This window comes from Ammodytes marinus (genome assembly GCF_949987685.1).
Source record: "Ammodytes marinus genome assembly, chromosome: 16".
NCBI classification, from domain to species: domain Eukaryota; kingdom Metazoa; phylum Chordata; class Actinopteri; order Uranoscopiformes; family Ammodytidae; genus Ammodytes; species Ammodytes marinus.
Genome location: NC_137220.1, coordinates 12,232,320 through 12,249,276, shown reverse-complemented (window position 1 = coordinate 12,249,276; position 16,957 = coordinate 12,232,320). Strand labels below are relative to the sequence as shown.

General features: G+C 39.7%; 1 protein-coding gene across 1 annotated transcript; it reads right to left on the bottom strand.

The window, feature by feature from the left end:
- Nucleotides 1-5,964: 5,964 nt before the first annotated feature.
- LOC307263018 (uncharacterized protein) lies at nt 5,965-16,090 on the bottom strand (the record flags this gene model as incomplete). The annotated part of the gene is made up of 12 exons (XM_080044037.1): nt 5,965-6,829; nt 9,410-9,605; nt 10,036-10,123; nt 10,267-10,304; nt 10,540-10,582; nt 11,364-11,498; nt 11,780-11,916; nt 12,015-12,073; nt 12,163-12,272; nt 12,359-12,457; nt 12,830-12,970; nt 14,062-16,090. The coding sequence occupies 12 exons, from the start codon at nt 16,088-16,090 to the stop codon at nt 6,701-6,703; spliced, it is 3,204 nt and encodes a 1,067-aa protein (XP_079900163.1). The 3' UTR covers nt 5,965-6,700.
- Between the last annotated feature and the right edge of the window lie 867 nt (nt 16,091-16,957).

Genomic DNA, 16,957 nt, shown 5'->3' with positions numbered 1-16,957 from the left:
CAATGTGATTGTCTGTCTGGCCTTCACTGCATTATCTGCTGGCACTCCAAGGCCTCCGACCGACTGCTCGTTCCTCCCCACTGTCCGAGATAGCGATGGGAGGATAACAAATCAGGTAGTATAGCCACTATCAGGTTACAGTGCCACTATGATAGAGTGAAGTAAAGCATCATATTTCTGGAACGACTTGTTTTTTTTTCTCAAGTCAACGATACAGTATCTAAATAAATATGGTAAATTATCATGTCAGAATAAAAGATGATAAGTAGACATACAACGACCATAAAGTGACTTATATATGACTGTCGACAAGACAGCCCTTGTGCTGGAGTGTTGGGGGGCCTTTAAAAAGTAAAACGTTTTACATGATACAGTATAAAAATGGAAGATGTTTTAAAGGTGTAAAATGATGGTGAAGGGGAGGGCTGTAAGAAGTGGAAAATAAATTGAAATAGTAACTTGACACAATCTGAGTTCTACTTGTGAACAGAGAGCACAGCAAAACCAGGATTTTCTTTTTTGCAGTAAAGTACTTTAAATATTAATTTATTCGCAAATGAAGGTTATGTGTCAGCCAGAACAATTCTTTTGCAGATAAAAAATAGTAAGTAAACTGAGTTTAAATGGCTTTACAATCCTTTTTTCTTCTCTGGTGATAATTCTATCAAGCAGTAAGTAAGTTAAGGAGTGTGGTATAGGTGTAAGATGAGATCTATGAGGTTGCTGGGAAATGTTTCACAGTTGTATGTACTTCTCCAGCTGCTGCATTAGTCAAAGTGAATTACGGCCCTCTGTGTGACTTAATAGCGGTAGAAGAAGAAGAGAGGGAGAGAGAGAAAGCTAAGGAGGAGAAAGGCCGGGTAGGATATCCACTGATTCACAGCAGCAAAATAGTAGAGCAGGAGGTTCGGCTTCCTTTGTGAGCAAGAATTTATGAGATTGTTTTGTTGGCAAAAGTTAACTGCAGCAGATGGGGACGATACTTCGCAAACACGTTTAAGAGTCCAATCTTTGCCTCACATTGTGCATATGTTGCACCCAGTCTATCTGATTGTGGCTGTGACGATCCAAAACTAACTACGCATCACGCTCACCATGATTTGTCTCTTTTATGAAACTATGAATACTGCATTTAAAGTTGGAGTCAGCAATTCTGTAGAATGCTTGTTCCTTGTTGTCAAAATCTCTTTTTGTGAAAAGCAGTGAATATCTCCTCTTTATTCATTACCTGTCCGTACTGTGTATGCACTGAAAAAACAATCTGGTGTTCATACACAGCCTGGGCTCTGTAAACTGGTATATAAACAAAGGTCAAAAGGGGGCCCCCCATAACTACCAATATGCCCGTTCGGCTGTGTATTTACAAGTGATTTTTTGGGGGGAGGGCACACACAGTTCAGACAGGTAACGGGTCCTGATGAGATATTCACTGATTTTGACACAAAGTAGTTTTGAAAACAAACTTTCGACTGAATCGCTGTTATGTTAGCTTTGTGAATGTAAGAATCTGTGTTGTCTAATTGATTCGTATTTTTGACTTCACAGTTGTTATGGAGCAACAAAAAAACTATTTAAAGTCATATGAAAAAGTTTGGGAACCCCTCTCAGCCGGCATTATAATTGACTCTGCTTTCACAAAAAAAAATATAAAAGTGGTATGTCTTTAATTTACCAGGAACAGCTAAGTACTGGGATGTTTTCCAAACAAAGATTTTTTGAAAAGCGGTATTTGGTTGTATGAAATAAAATAAAATGTGAAAAACTGGCTGTGCAAAAATATAGGAACCCTTGTGGTTTTGTTGATTTTAATGCCTGTAACAGCATGTAAAACTGATGACTTTAAACACAAAGTTGGTTGGATTATGTTGTTAAGCCTTGAACCTCATAGAAATGTCTGTTTAATCATGAGAAAAGGTATTTTAGGTGCCTAAATGCAAGTTGCACTTCTCTTTGACTCTCTGCTGAAGTGAGACAGAATGGGATCATCAAAACAGCTCCCAAAAGATCTGAAAAACAAAGATTGTTCATTGTCATGGTTTAGGGGAAGGCTACAAGAAGCTTTCCCAAAGGTTTCAATTGTCAATTTCGACTGTAGGGAACGTTGTCAGGAAATGGAAGGACACATGCATAGTGGCAGTTATACCGAGGCATGGCAGACCAAGAAAAAAACAGGAGCGGCATAGGTGGAGGATTGTGAGAATGGTTGCACACAACCCACAGATCACCTCCAAAGACCTGCAAGAACATCTGGCTGCAGATTGTGTATCTGTACATCGTTCAACAATTCAGCGCAATTTGCACCAAAACATCTGCTTTTTATAAAGACCAAATAACTTAATTTTTGTCTCATCAGTCCAAAGCATTTTCTTCCAATATGAAGCTGGCTTGTCTAAATGAGCTTTTGCATACTCCATGCAACTGTATCTGTGGCGTGGGCGCAGAAAGGGCTTCCTTCTCATCACCTGGCCATACAGATGTTTTGGTGCAAATTGCACTGAATTGTAGAACCATGTACAGATACACAATCTGCAGCCAGATGTTCTTGCAGGTCTTTGGAGGTGATCTTTGGGTTGTGTGCAACCATTCTCACAATCCGCCGCATATGCCGCTCTTGTACTTTTCTTGGTCTGCTAGACCTGGGTTTAACTGCAACTGTGCCTGTGTCCTTCCATTCCCTGACAACGTTCCTTACAGTAGAAATGGACAATTGAAACCTTTGGGAAAGCTTCTTGTAGCCTTCCGCTAAACCATGACAATGAATAATCTTTGTTTTTAAGATCTTTTGGGAGCTGTTTTGATGATCGCATTCTGTCTCACTTCTGCAGAGAGTCAAAGAGAAGTGGAACTTGCATTTAGGCACCTAAAATACCTTTTATCATGATTAAACAGACCTTTATATGATGTTCAAGGCTTAACAACATAATCCAACCAATTTTGTGTTTAAAGTCCTCAGTTTTACATGTTGTTACATGCATTAAAATCAGCAAGACCACAAGGGTTCCCATATTTTTGCACAGCAGTTTTTCACATTTTATTTAATTTCATAAAACTAAATACTGCTTTTCAAAAAATCTTTGTTTGGAAAACATCCCAGTACTTAGCTGTTCCTGGTAAATTAAAGACATACCACTTTTATCTTTATTGTGTGAAAGCAGAGTCAATTATAATGCCGGCTGAGAGGGGTTCCCAAACTTTTTCATATGACTGTATGTAGTAATAAACAAACCACTGATCTCTGTAGCTGCTCCATGTTCAACTTTCTCTGCTAACTGGTCTCTAACTATGTTTGGATGCCAGACAGGTGTTGTATAGTGAGTTAATTTTATGAGAAACAGCTGCTGGAGATGAGGTGAAAGAAAGCGTTAAGACTAAACCAAACATTAACACTACGAGCTGAATAAAGCACCAAAGCTGCTGGAAAACCACACCAATATGTCATGTTGTATAATTGGCTCAGTTCTTCTTTTTTTTCATATTTATTTAAATTTCAGAATCACATTTTTAGATGTATCTCGTTAATAAAAAAAAGTGCTATAATAACCATAATCCTGTTAGATTTTTACGTTGAACTTTAATATACCTGTGCTCTAAGGATCCGGTTATACTGTGTAAATGTATCAGCAATGCGGCCAAAATTACTAATGAAAAGCAGTTTGCTTTGCTGTTGCAACTATTACTTTAATTAAACTGCTTATTATTATTTAATTTTTCTTTAGAATATCATAAAAGGTGGGTGAAATACCCTCGCCCTTTTCCCCAGAGCCCTAGACAAAACATACACATATTGTGTTTTGTCCAACCAACCGACCAAAACTTAAAGATATCCAATTTTGAATGATAAAAAACAGAGAAAAGCAAAAAGAATAAACACATTTAAAGAAAGTGACTCACTTTTAAAACTGATTTTTAAAAGTTGTAGTTGAAGAATAATCAATTAACTGACTTAATGACTTTTGGCCAAACATTGCATAAAACTCAATGTATTTTTTTATGGCATTGCTCTTTTGAAATACTGCACCCAGTAATTATCCATTCTGATAAAGTGAATGAAGTATGTCCCCTTTAACTTTGAAACTGTTTAAGATGTCTGAAAGATGACGTTTTTTTAAAGTTTGGGACACAAAATCAATAGCTCATCTTTATCTCCCCATCGATGTGTGACTGCAGAGAAGCGTATCAGGAAGTTCCTTGAGTATACGGCCGTCCAGTTCCCATGTTTCTCAGCGGCTCTATGCTTATTGGATTGCGTTCCCATTCCCGCAGCTCCGGCTGGGTCAAATGACTGGGATGTGTAGCTCACAGCCGCTAAGTGGTCTATCGATCAGTCAATTTGGGGCCAGGAGCATGGCAGGCTGGGTAATGGCCACAATAAACGATGCATTCCTGCACAGATTAGAAGCTCTCTGCCTTCTTAGCGGACAGTCAGCGAGAGGAGTATATTACAGCCAAAGAAGAAAATCAGTATAATGGGAATTATTTTCCTCACACACTTTATACATTAACATTTCACTGCAATCGGATATTTTTTTAAATTGAGTTTTTACGATTTATCTCACTGGATTTTGAGTGAGTTTGAAGGTCATATATTTACCTCTATCTCACTGAGGTAAAAATAGGTAAGACCTATTAGCCACTTTGTATGAACACCAGACATCTAAATAGACGCTTACTTATTTTCCCTATTCAACATGAAATAATACATCAAACTGCTGCATAACTCTATGTTTCTGTTAACATAAGTGAGCTTCAGTGTAATGGTCCCACTTTAGATGAACAAGCCAGAAACATAATTCCAATATTCATTATCATAACAATATGAGATCAAAATATATTCTTGTTGTGAGAGTTCATATTTTTGAATGAAAATATTATTACTTTAACAACACATAAAACACTGGCCTCAAGCCAAACGGAGACAGTGATAGATGGTAAAAGTATTGGTAAATATTTGCAGGCACAGAGGGTTTTAATCAAATTCAATATACAGCAAGAACTTTAGAAAAGAATAGTGATGATCTCCGTTGTTCTTCATCACAACACCTAAAAGTTCCCTGTTTGATTAATGCAGGAATGTTAAATAGATCGCAGGCATTGCAGCTTTGGTCAGATTTTCTCAACACAACAAGCCAAACACTGCGTTGCCACTTGCTTGTGAAGATTTGTGAATTGTGATACTTTAATATCAGACTGATGAGAGTTAAAATCCAGCCCTGCCTGCAGCAACTGGCTTAAATTATTTAATACATGAAGTACAAATGACCACAGCACATTTGGATCTGATTTGCCAGTCACAGTGTTCCAGTGACCGAGTGACCAAGGGTAAAGCCAAAGCCAGCTTAACCCTCACAGCAAAACCAAATCCAAGCTCTTAAGAGGAGACTCTGACACAGCAACAGCCTGCCAACTACGTTCTATCTACACAAGTGACCAACACTTCTTCGTCACTTAGCGTGACAAAGTGCTGCACAGGTGGTGTATGTATAAGTAATGTGCAGTCTACATCAACCCCACCTGCAAATAAATAATCTATACAACACTGGAAATCATGAGGCCATTCATTCAAGAGCTTTCTCCTGCTATGATATGCATGATGAGACTCACATATTATTCAATATAAATTAGTAGTTAAAGTAATGCAGAAAAAATCCAATTTGGAACCTGATTTTCAGACATATTGAAAATTAAAACAGCCATTATTTTACATGCTGGTACATATATAAAAAATAATAAAGAAATCATGCAAATCACACAGGGCTGTCAGAGTCAGGCCCTTTTCTCATATTTAAAGAGATCCTGCTGTAAACAAAATTGTTTAGTATTCCAGCATTTTTTGATGAGAAACAAGTCAGTTGTGTTTAAATTAATTTATTTCCATAGCATACACAAGCACACATTCTCTGCCAAAAGATATTCAATTATTTACAAAAACTTTTACACACATATAAAATAGTGCACTGACTCGGACACAAAATGATAAATATATAGCTATTTATATGTATAAGAGTTTTTCAAAAGAAGTATATGTAATAGATAATTGGCACATCCGGGAGAGGTGTAATCACCAGCTTTGCATGTTTCCTATTTGTCAAACGGACCGTGAAAACAGGCACAAATTGCAAGTGCAGCTTCAAAAAACAGTGATAGAGAGTTCTCAGCTGCAATATAAATCCCTTTGAAAATACCCGAACCGGGGATCCAGCCCCTTTAGTCATACAAGATTTATTCTTCTAGTAATCACACCCTTGAGAAAAATATCTAGTATCCCCTGAAAGCCCACATTTAGTTTGCCTTTGAATTCAAAAAGAAAACTGGTGGTAAACTTAACACACACTTTAGTGCAATCAACAATATAAGAAGCTTCATTTTCAAAGACTACATCATTTTTTATCCAAAGCATAAAAAAGTCAAAAGGTACCTTAAAAAAACCGCAGAAGGATTATGCTGAGCAATGGCGACATCTACTGGTTACAATCAGCACCGTTTAGCAGATGACGATGCACACAACCTCACATTTAAGATATTGTTAAAAAATGTCTTGCTCTTATGAATGAATCTCTTTGGTCGCTGTTTGCCAGTTAAGGAATGTCCTTTGTGATTGGTCATTGATCCAAGTAAGTTCAGAAACATTGTAAAAGTGCCTTCAAGAAGACCCAGAGTTTCAAATAGGTGTTCAGTTCCTCATTTTTACAAGGATTTCATCTCAATTTGTCGACTCTTCTCCTGGTAAGAAGTAGGGGTTCTCGTGACCTTGAACCAGATAGGAGTAACGGGACGGGTTTTTACCTTGGAAAGTCTTCATTCCATCTGGGTGGAGATCGTAGGACCCCGTCTGAAATGTCAGTGGAAACAGTAAAAGTATTAGTGTCTTTAAAGTGCAGGTGATTCTTGAGGCTTGTTGTCAAAATCAAAGTGAATATCTCCTCACAATCCGCTACCTGTACGTACTGTGTAGAAATCCAGTGTTAAACGGGCACATTGCTAGCTACGGGGAGGGGCATACATACGCATTTACAGAACCTAGGCTAGGCTGTGTATTAACACTAGGGATGTAACAATATACCGCAAAACGGTCGTTCGCGATATGAAAAGGCCACGAATGTCAACCGTAAGTTTTTTCTTGTTATACCGCGTCACGGTATTGAGGCGAGCGTGCATGGTAAATGCGCTCCGTCATTGTGGAGAGTCTGGTAAGCAACGTTGTCATAAACGTAGCACTCAATCTAACACTGTATGGGCCACACCAACATTGGAAACCAAACAATAACACATTGAAACAACATCTTATCACTGAAACATGACTTCTAACTTTAAACTGAACAGTCACGTCTCACGTGGGCCGTTGTTTACACTAGCGCGTGCAGCTTCACAACATTGAGTCACGTAGCAGCAAAGAAGAGAGAGAAAGAGAAAAGGGAGAGATAGAGAAAAAGATAGACTAGTTTACCAGACTGAAGAGAAAGTTGCTCGCGGGTCAATTATATCATTATGAATCCAGGCGAACGTGAGGAAATGAGATTATTAAAAAAAAAAAAAAAAAAAAAAAAAAAAAATAGAACAGAATAGAATAGAATCCACCGCCACCGCGCGTTAAATCCCCGGTAAAGTCGGCGAACTTCCGTGAAAGGCAGATGAAGGAAATAAGTCCAAAGATCCTTGATATATTCATCACAACTTCACGTGAACTCAGCAGACAGTAGCTAACAGCATGTTGCGCAATACTATGGAATCCCTACTATGTCAAACTTAGGTGACACTACTTTGGTCAAATGAAGGTGACGTTGCGAAAGTGTGAGGAAGGGAGGGGGGAGAGGAGTGCACTGCAAAAACATTGATTTTGAGACTGCAATTTAAGTTAATAACAAATAAAAATCATAAATAAATATTTTACAGTTAATTGTGCTTGTCATAATGTAGGCCTAATAAGGTAAAAGCATGGCTTGCAAAAATAGAGTTGATAAGCAAATAAAACATAAATAAATGGGGAAATTATCACACTATTTAAATTATTTTTATTTTATACATACTTTTACAGTTACAGACAAGTGACTAAATTAAGTTTAGATTTAAAATTCCTATTTCAGTTTGAAAAATATAGATGTAAAGCTTCTTTAAAAACAGCAGTAGAGAAGCAGTGTCTTTGTTTTGGTGATAAGTTGTTTAAATCTCTCAGAAATCTCTTTTTCATATTAAGATATAAAAAATTTGAATTATTCTTGTGTTTATGTTTTATTTAAATCAGTGGTACAACATTTCATTTGAGGGGGTAGAAATGAATTCCGCGCTTAATATCGTATCGTGATATCGTGATATCAATCGCAATATCGTATCGTATCGTATCGTACCCAAAATTTCATATCGTTACATCCCTAATTAACACTGTCTTTTTTAGCACTCACACAGTAAGTAAAGGCAAATATTGACTGAGATTGAGATTCACTGATACTGACAAAAAGCGATTTTGTCAACAAGCCTTCTCCAGAATGGCTGACTCCACCTGAAAAACGCAAACATGAACAAAAGCCCAAGCACACGTACAAATTAAGCATTGAAAACTACTCACTACTACTACTCCCCAAACAGCATCATATGTATTTGAACCATCACTCACTAGATTTGGCATTTAAAGCAAATGGCTGTTAACAGCAATCACAAAAGATCTCTCATGGAGTTTTCCCATCACCTTGATTCCCGCTGTGGCCTGTCTAAATCACCAGGCAGGGCCATCAATGGCAAATCACAATCTAAAAGCAAAGCCATGCCTTCCTTACCTTCTTCAATCCTTTCAGCTTCAAATGAAACCCCTAAAGCAACACACTGGGAGTCAGGCAAAGCATGGGAGGGAGCTGAGTGCTACCAATATATATAGGATATACTGTATATATATATATATGTATACTTTCTGGGTGATTGGGTGAAACATACTGGTAGGCATGGCGAATATTTCTTCATGGAAATATGAAGTGATGAATGATTGGTTGTGTGGTGAGCATGGTTGTGTGGTGAGCAAGTATTTGTTGATTTTTCAGGTCTACTAATGTCAAAAATGTAGTTATAAAATGAGCTAAATAAAAGAGTATTGTGTTTAGCGGATCCCAACTAAGAATGGGATGTTATCAGTAGAATTTTGTTGAAACATTAAGATTGAGCCTCGATGTCTTAAAAAAACTTCCCTTTGCAACCTAATTTAGCTACATTTTAACCTAAAGTGTGTTTTTTCAATTGCAAATGACCAAATCCATGCATGGGTGGGTTTAAGGTGGATGCTTAGATGCAATCAAACTGGATGCAAGGTGGTGGTGGTGTAACATTGAACAAACTTGCGGCTGATTCAGTGGATAGACGATATGCAATGATTAGGGGTGAGGAATTCAGACGACAGAGGCGACACGGGGAAGGTTTAAAAACTTACGTGTCCATTGCTTTGCTTTTTGTCCATCAGAACGCTAGTGCTGCCCCCTTCTCTCATCTCCATGGGAGGAGCTGACTCCCAGTTACTGGTTGCCCGGGGGATGTGGGTGATGCCAGCGGGCCAGGACTGGTTTACGTGGTCACCTGATGAGTACGGACTTCTGCTGGAGGCTAGCTTGCTCTTTGTGCATTTTTTCCTGATATAAAATAAATAGGGAATGTATGATGTGCATGTATATTTTCAAAATCCAAAGTATCAATTGTGTTTCCAAAAGCCTAATGTATCTTATTCCTCTGTGTGATCCAGCTCCGTTGCTGTCAAAAAACTATTATAAATACATGTATTAACAATATTCGTAATTCGTATACTGGGTTTAACTACACATTGAAATTATGCAGTTAAAATATTATGCATTTACTCCAGAAATTAATTTTTAAACTGAGAGGTAGGCTTTATGTCTTTTGACCTGTTAATAACCTAAGCTTTATTTACAGGGCTAATGTTGGTCAGAGTTGCAACATGCAGAGTGAAAACATGTTTTTGCCAGACAGCTACTATATGAGTTGATTATATGCAGTGAGAAAATAATAAGAGTATTAATGCTAGTAGCGTTGTGAGTATCTCACCAGCAGTAGTAAATGAGAAAAGCCAGGACCAGGATGAGAAGAACTCCTCCCAGTACACAGGAGATGACCACCACTGCAAGCAAGGCCGCTGTAAACACACACACACACACACACACACACACACACACACACACACACACACACATAGACATATTAGGATTGTTATGGGCCAGCACTTAACTCGTACTGCTGCTGCTTGATGTGTGCCTCTGAAATAGAGTTGTTACTCACAGTCATCGCAGTTGAAGCCAGCATATCCAAATGGACATCTGGAAGAGGAAACGGAGCAGTTAAACCATAGATAGTAAATAATAGAGTTAAACACAATGATATTTGTATATTGTGGCTGTCCTGTAACAAACTAATAGAGTTTAATGTTGAATCCACATGGGGGAGCCAACTCCATATCAGCACATACTCACTAATAGCCTACCCACGTCACACTAAACCTAAAATGCAAAAGTTACTCTGACAAACAAAATTTTTAAAATAGTGTGTACTTACGGTTCACACATGTTACCCACTGCCCTCTGCCCACTTGGACAAGCTACAAAGACAAACAAAATTATTTTAATACAGAAAGACACACACACACACACACACACACACACACACACACACACACACACACACACACAGGGTTGGAGAGACTGAAATGAGTACATAACAAGCTACAGTTTCAGACTCAGTCACGGTCATTGGAGACGTACAGTACGCCTGGTTTCACATGAAAACATGGGCACAATGAAAGCCTCTTGATAGAGGCTGCTTTATGATCATTACAAACGGGCACATAAGAGTACGTTATGTATTTTCCTGGGAAAGGAACAGTACACAGTATTTGCCTGAAAGTCTTATTCTTTATTTGTTCGTCCTATAGCTGATCTCCTTGGTCACTACGAACCTCCATAGAGAGAGAAAGAGAAAGCTGTGATTCTTCCATGTGTTTCTAGGGAAACAACCCCATTAAAAAGAAATAAATCTGAGAGATAAATGAGGTAAGGGCCAAGGGTCGGCCTGGAGAAAAGGCTACAGCTCTTGACCTTGTCTCTGACTCTCACTCCCTGTTGTTTTGCTCCCTTATTCTCACACACAAGTATTTTCTGTGAATAAAAAGGTTTTGTTAGAGTTCTCTTTTTACTGTGGATCAGCCGGGAAAATGTCACTCGAGCTTGTCGCAAACGCTGTGGGTCATCAGCTCTTATAGTCTGTAAAGGAGGCTTTAAAAATCTGAAGTGCTATGGTACTTTTATAAATATAAAAGACACATGAATACACTAGTCTTGATAAAGGAGACGAAAAAAAGAATATTAAAAAGTGGCTTTTACCTTTGCAGCTGATGTTTGAGAACATGATGGAGATGTAGCCTGTTTTACAGGAACAAACAGCCCGGCCGTTTGTGTTTGTACACGTTGTGGTGGCGACTTCGCAAGGTAATGGATCCTGCTCACACAAGTTTGAAGCTAACAGATATAGAGAAAAATGTTGCATTCAAATATGAGCACAATAAATATTTACCTGTCACAACCTTAGAGAGCAATCCACATCAGGTCTCACATAATAAATACTTACTTTTTTATCATAATACAGTTTATTATTTACAGTCATATGCCTTATCATTTGACATGTGTGTATATGCAAGTATATCTGGTGGTGGGGACTCTTCTTGAAACAAGTTGGCCTGTGGCTTATACACATAAAGTTCCAGAATCAAAGGCTTTGATAGTATAGAAGCAGTACTTACCAGTAAAACTTGCTCCGGCAAACAGTCCATCTGAGGCTGAATTGTTTATCGCTTTAGTAATTAACTCATCAACAAACTGTTGAGTGGCGAGGGTGTTTTGAAAGATGTTATTTACAGTCGCTTGCACACTTCCTGGTCTACAGAAAAGAAGAGAAACATGGAAAAGCCATAAGAATATTTTGTAACATGTTGTTGCATATTATCTTTCTGGAGTAGGAGAAAAAAAAATGCTCACTCAAGTTGCACGACGTCAGAACGTACGTAACCAGGCTCATTTTTAAGGGCTTCTCTGAGCTATGAAAGAAACAAAAAGATGTGGTTTAATGACTGGGAATGAGCATAATTATGAATGACTCAACAGCCTTGAGGGACACATAGCCTACCTCTGTTGAGATTCTGTCCGCCGTTTCCTGGAATATCGGCGAGGACCTGTTGCTCATTTGACTTTGAAATTCCAAGGAGGTTATATGGAGCTGGCCTGGGAACACTTGGGCTGCGTGAAGAGGAGTGGAGAAAAATAAGGCACAAGTCTCACTTTTCCATTATGACGACTGTCCACGCATAAAATATTTGTCTTACCGGGTGCACAGACGCCATCCACCAGGAAGCTACCAGCGAAACACTGACATGTGTTATTCAGACAGACACTTTGAGGTGGGCATGGCTTAGCAGGACACACTGATGAGAGATGGAAGAAGGATGAAACTTTAAACAAGTGGGCGTCAGATTGTTATTATTTTTCTCATGTGAATATATTTAGTCAAACCTGCAACCGAAATGCTTAACTTTGCTAGCAACCAGCTGCTAAATTACCCATCCAGGATTCGGAGCAACATCATCATTCAGTTTTCTTGGGGTTGTGTTTCTGACCACCTAGCGAATGTACATTCAATATTCACTCTGTTTTTGCTCGCCATCAACTGCTAGAGGACATATCTGGCTCATTGTTTGACTTTCACTGTAAATGTTTCACTTTGGTCCTGACCAGGAAGTTTTAGATTGGGTAACCACATCCAAACAACATCCAACACTTTGGAGAAAAGTACAAACCTAGGACTGGAACTGGGGCTGCAGGAGTGCTGGTGGTGACTGCGACAGTAGTACCAGTGGTGGATGAGGCTGTCGTTGTATTGTTAGAAGCTGGTTTAGTAGTAGTCGTCAAAGTGTTTGGTTCTGTAGTGAGGCCAGTCACTGTAGCATCAAAACAAAATGTAAAAATGTGTCCAAAAACATTCAAACAGAAAAATCATCCCAACAATAACATCTATTTATATAAAGCACCTTTTCCTGCACAAATCTGAAGTAGGCAAAATTATAACATAAAACATATTATTACTTACCTTAATCTTAAATTATGCCTTTAAAGAAGTCATAGGCTGACTAGAAATTTGTATTGTCTGCTGTTTGCTGGCATTACAATAAATTATTCTACGGGGTGAAATCTTAAAGGGAGCACAGAGGTAAACTGTTGTTGCTATAGCCCATTAACAACACTGCATTCAAAGCATCTCACCTGCATTTGAGAACTTTCTTAAGATAAAACGATGTAGATGAGTTGCCCAAACAATTAGGGCATCATGATTGCGACTGTAACTGATTATGGTTTTAACAGGTTGATTAGTGATGATTAGTAAGACAACAGATGACTGTCTAGAAGGTGGGAAATACAAAGTACACATGCAAGTGTTGTGTCAAGGCTATGTCGTAAACAAAAAAAAAATCAGCATTAGAGGCCTGAAAAGTTGGTTTTAAGGAATTGTAGCCTGTTCCGGACTTGTTTCAAAAATGCCAAACCCAGCATTACAGCACCCGAAAAAAATATCTTAGTGCAGCTAAGGTGCACTATGTGACTTTGGGTGTGTCAGAGAAGTGAACATTTTCTAAGATATATTCATATAACTGAATAAACAAACTTTCATTACTGGAAAATTGGAGCCCTGGAACACTGTTAAAAGTTAAAAAGCTACCTTAAAAGTTCCTGTTTCAGTGTTGATGTTTACTGCAGCAGGGCCCAGTCTTGTTTACAAAATCTTAAAATTGGTTTCAGTTCCTCAAGATAATTTAGTTTTGATTTATGATGATATAATTATTCAATACTAAGAATTACATGTAGAGAAAATGGTTTATGTAAACCAACTGCAGCTCTACAAAAGGAAACAAATATTTTCCATCCCTGCAACTGCATAGTGCAGCTTTAACTCGTGGTCCACCCTGAATCCCTTCGAACCTGGATTTCACAGTTACTGAACACACACCAACACTCATAATGCAGCAAGTCCTACCTCTTGAGGTTGTTGTTGAGGGACTAGGGGTGGTGGTGTTTCCAGTAGGGGGTGCAGTGCTATTGCCTGGGGATGTGGTTGTAGGGAGAGAGGTGGAGGCGGAGATGGAGATGGTAGTAAGTGGAGAGGGTGTGGGTCCGGCTGTGGGTGTTGAGTTCGTGGTGATATTAGAGGGTGTGGTAGTGGATGCGGGAGTTTCAGGAGGGGTATTAGTAGAGTTTGCTAGTGGAGTTGTAGTTAGAAGAGTTGTAGAGTTTGCTGGAGCTACTGTACTTGTACTCGCTGTGCCATTCTGTGTGGTTGCTGGAGTTGTTGTGATATTGCTAGGCTGTGTCGTGGATGTAACCGGGGTTGTGATGTTGGTCGGTGACGTTGTAGTTGTGTCGTTGCCAGTGTGTGTGACCGGTGTCATGGTAGTTACTGTACTAGTATTCGCTGTGCCATTCTGGGTGGTTGTTGGAGTCGGAGTTGTTGTGATATTGCTCTGCTGTGTTGTGGCGGTTACCGAGGTTGTGTTGTTGGTTGGTGTCATTGTAGTTGTGTCGTTGCTTGCGTTTGTAATCGGTGACTTTGTAGTTGTGTTGTTGCCGGTGTGTGTAGACGGTGACATCGTAGTTGTGTTGTTGCTTGTGTCTGTAATCGGTGACATTGTTGTTGTGACGTTGCTTGTGTCTGTGACCGGTGACGTTGTTGTGTCGTTGCCAGGTTGTGTAACCGGATATATTGTAGTTGTGTCATTGCCGGTTTGTGTTATTGGTGACGTTGTTGTTGTATCATTGCCGGTGTGTGTAATCGGTGACATTGTAGTTGTGTCGTTGCTTGCTTCTGTGATCGGTGACGTTGTTGTGTCATTGCCAGGTTGTGTTACCGGTATAATCGTAGCTGTGTTGTTGCTCGCTTCTGTAATCGGCGACATCATAGTTGTGTCATTGCCAGTGTGTGTAATTGGTGACATTGTTGTTGTATCATTGCCAGTGTGTGTAATCGGTGACATTGTAGTTGTGTCGTTGCTTGCTTCTGTGATCGGTGACATTGTTGTGTCATTGCCAGTCTGTGTAATTGGTGACGTTGTTGTTGTGTCGTTGCTTGCTTCTGTGATCGGTGACATTGTTGTGTCATTGCCAGGTTGTGTGACCGGTATAATCGTAGTTGTGTTGTTGCTTGTGTCTGTAATCGGTGACATTGTTGTTGTATCGTTGCCAGTGTGTGTAGTCGGTGACATTGTTGTTGTGACGTTGCTTGTGTCTGTGACCGGTGACGTTGTTGTGTCGTTGCCAGGTTGTGTAACCGGATATATTGTAGTTGTGTCATTGCCGGTGTGTGTTATTGGTGACGTTGTTGTTGTATCATTGCCGGTGTGTGTAATCGGTGACATTGTAGTTGTGTCATTGCTTGCGTCTGTAATCGCCGACATCGAAGTTGTGTCATTGCCATTGTGTGTTGTTGGTGACGGTGTTGTTGTATCGTTTCCGGTGTGTGTAACCGGGGCGGTTGTAGTTGTGTCGTTGCCAGTTTGTGTTACCGGTGTAATCGTAGCTGTGTTGTTGCTCGCTTCTGTAATCGGCGACATCATAGTTGTGTCATTGCCAGTGTGTGTAATTGGTGACGTTGTTGTTGTATCATTGCCAGTGTGTGTAATCGGTGACATTGTAGTTGTGTCGTTGCTTGCTTCTGTGATCGGTGACATCGTTGTGTCATTGCCAGGTTGTGTGACCGGTATAATCGTAGCTGTGTTGTTGCTTGCGTCTGTAATTGCCGACATCGAAGTTGTGTCATTGCCATTGTGTGTTGTTGGTGACATTGTAGTTGTGTCGTTGCTTGTTTCTGTGATCGGTGACGTTGCTGTGTCGTTGCCAGGTTGTGTGACCGGTATAATCGTAGCTGTGTTGTTGCTTGCGTCTGTAATCGCCGTCATCAAAGTTGTGTCATTGCCATTGTGTGTTGTTGGTGACATTGTAGTTGTGATGTTGCTTGTGTCTGTGACCAGTGACGTTGTTGTGTTGTTGCCAGGTTGTGTAACTGGTGTCATAGTACTTGTGTCATTTCCAGTGTTTGTGATCGGTGACATTATAGTAGTATCATTGCCGGTGTGTGTAATCGGTGATGCTGTAGTTGTGTCGTTGCTTGTGTGTGTAATCGGTGATGCTGTAGTTGTATCATTGCCAGTATGTGTGATTAGGGAAGTTGTAGTTGTGTCACTGTTTGTTTGTGAAAGCGTTGTCATTGTAGTTGTGTTGTTATTTGTGTCTGTGACCGGTGACATCATAGTTGTATCATTACCAGTGTTTGTGATTGGAGTCATCGTAGTTGGGTAATTGCTTGTGTGTGTAATCGGGGCGGTTGTAGGTGTATCATTGCCAATGTCTGTGATCGGTGACATTGTACTTGAAGTCTCACTGGAGTTGGTGGGTTGGCTAGTCTCTGGGTTTGCAGTGGAAAGAGTTGCACCACTGTTATGAGAATCGGTTGGGCTGCTGGTAGTGAAGCTACTGTCAGTAACCGTGCTGTTTACATCTTCTGTAGCCGTCATGGCATCGGTGCTCGGCTGAGAGAAGGTCGTCTCTACAAGGGCTGTGGTTGGTTCCATAGTTGTAGTTCCTGTTGTGGCATCTAGAGTTGTAGTATCTCCTGAGGTTGTGACTTCTTCTATGGTGGACGGTGGTGAAATCGTAAACCCGATGGTTGTGGGGCTGCTGTCTGAATTTGAGCTTGAAGTCACAGCTGTGTAAGAAGTTGCATTAAACTGATCCTCATCTGTGGTGACACTATGTGTGGGGGGCTCTGATGTCATTCCTGCATTCAAAACAAAAAAAAACAAAAATCAGCTCATTACCTTCTTTCTTTTTGGCACATCTCACTGAAATGTTAGTCCACATCTATGTAACCCACCAGAAAA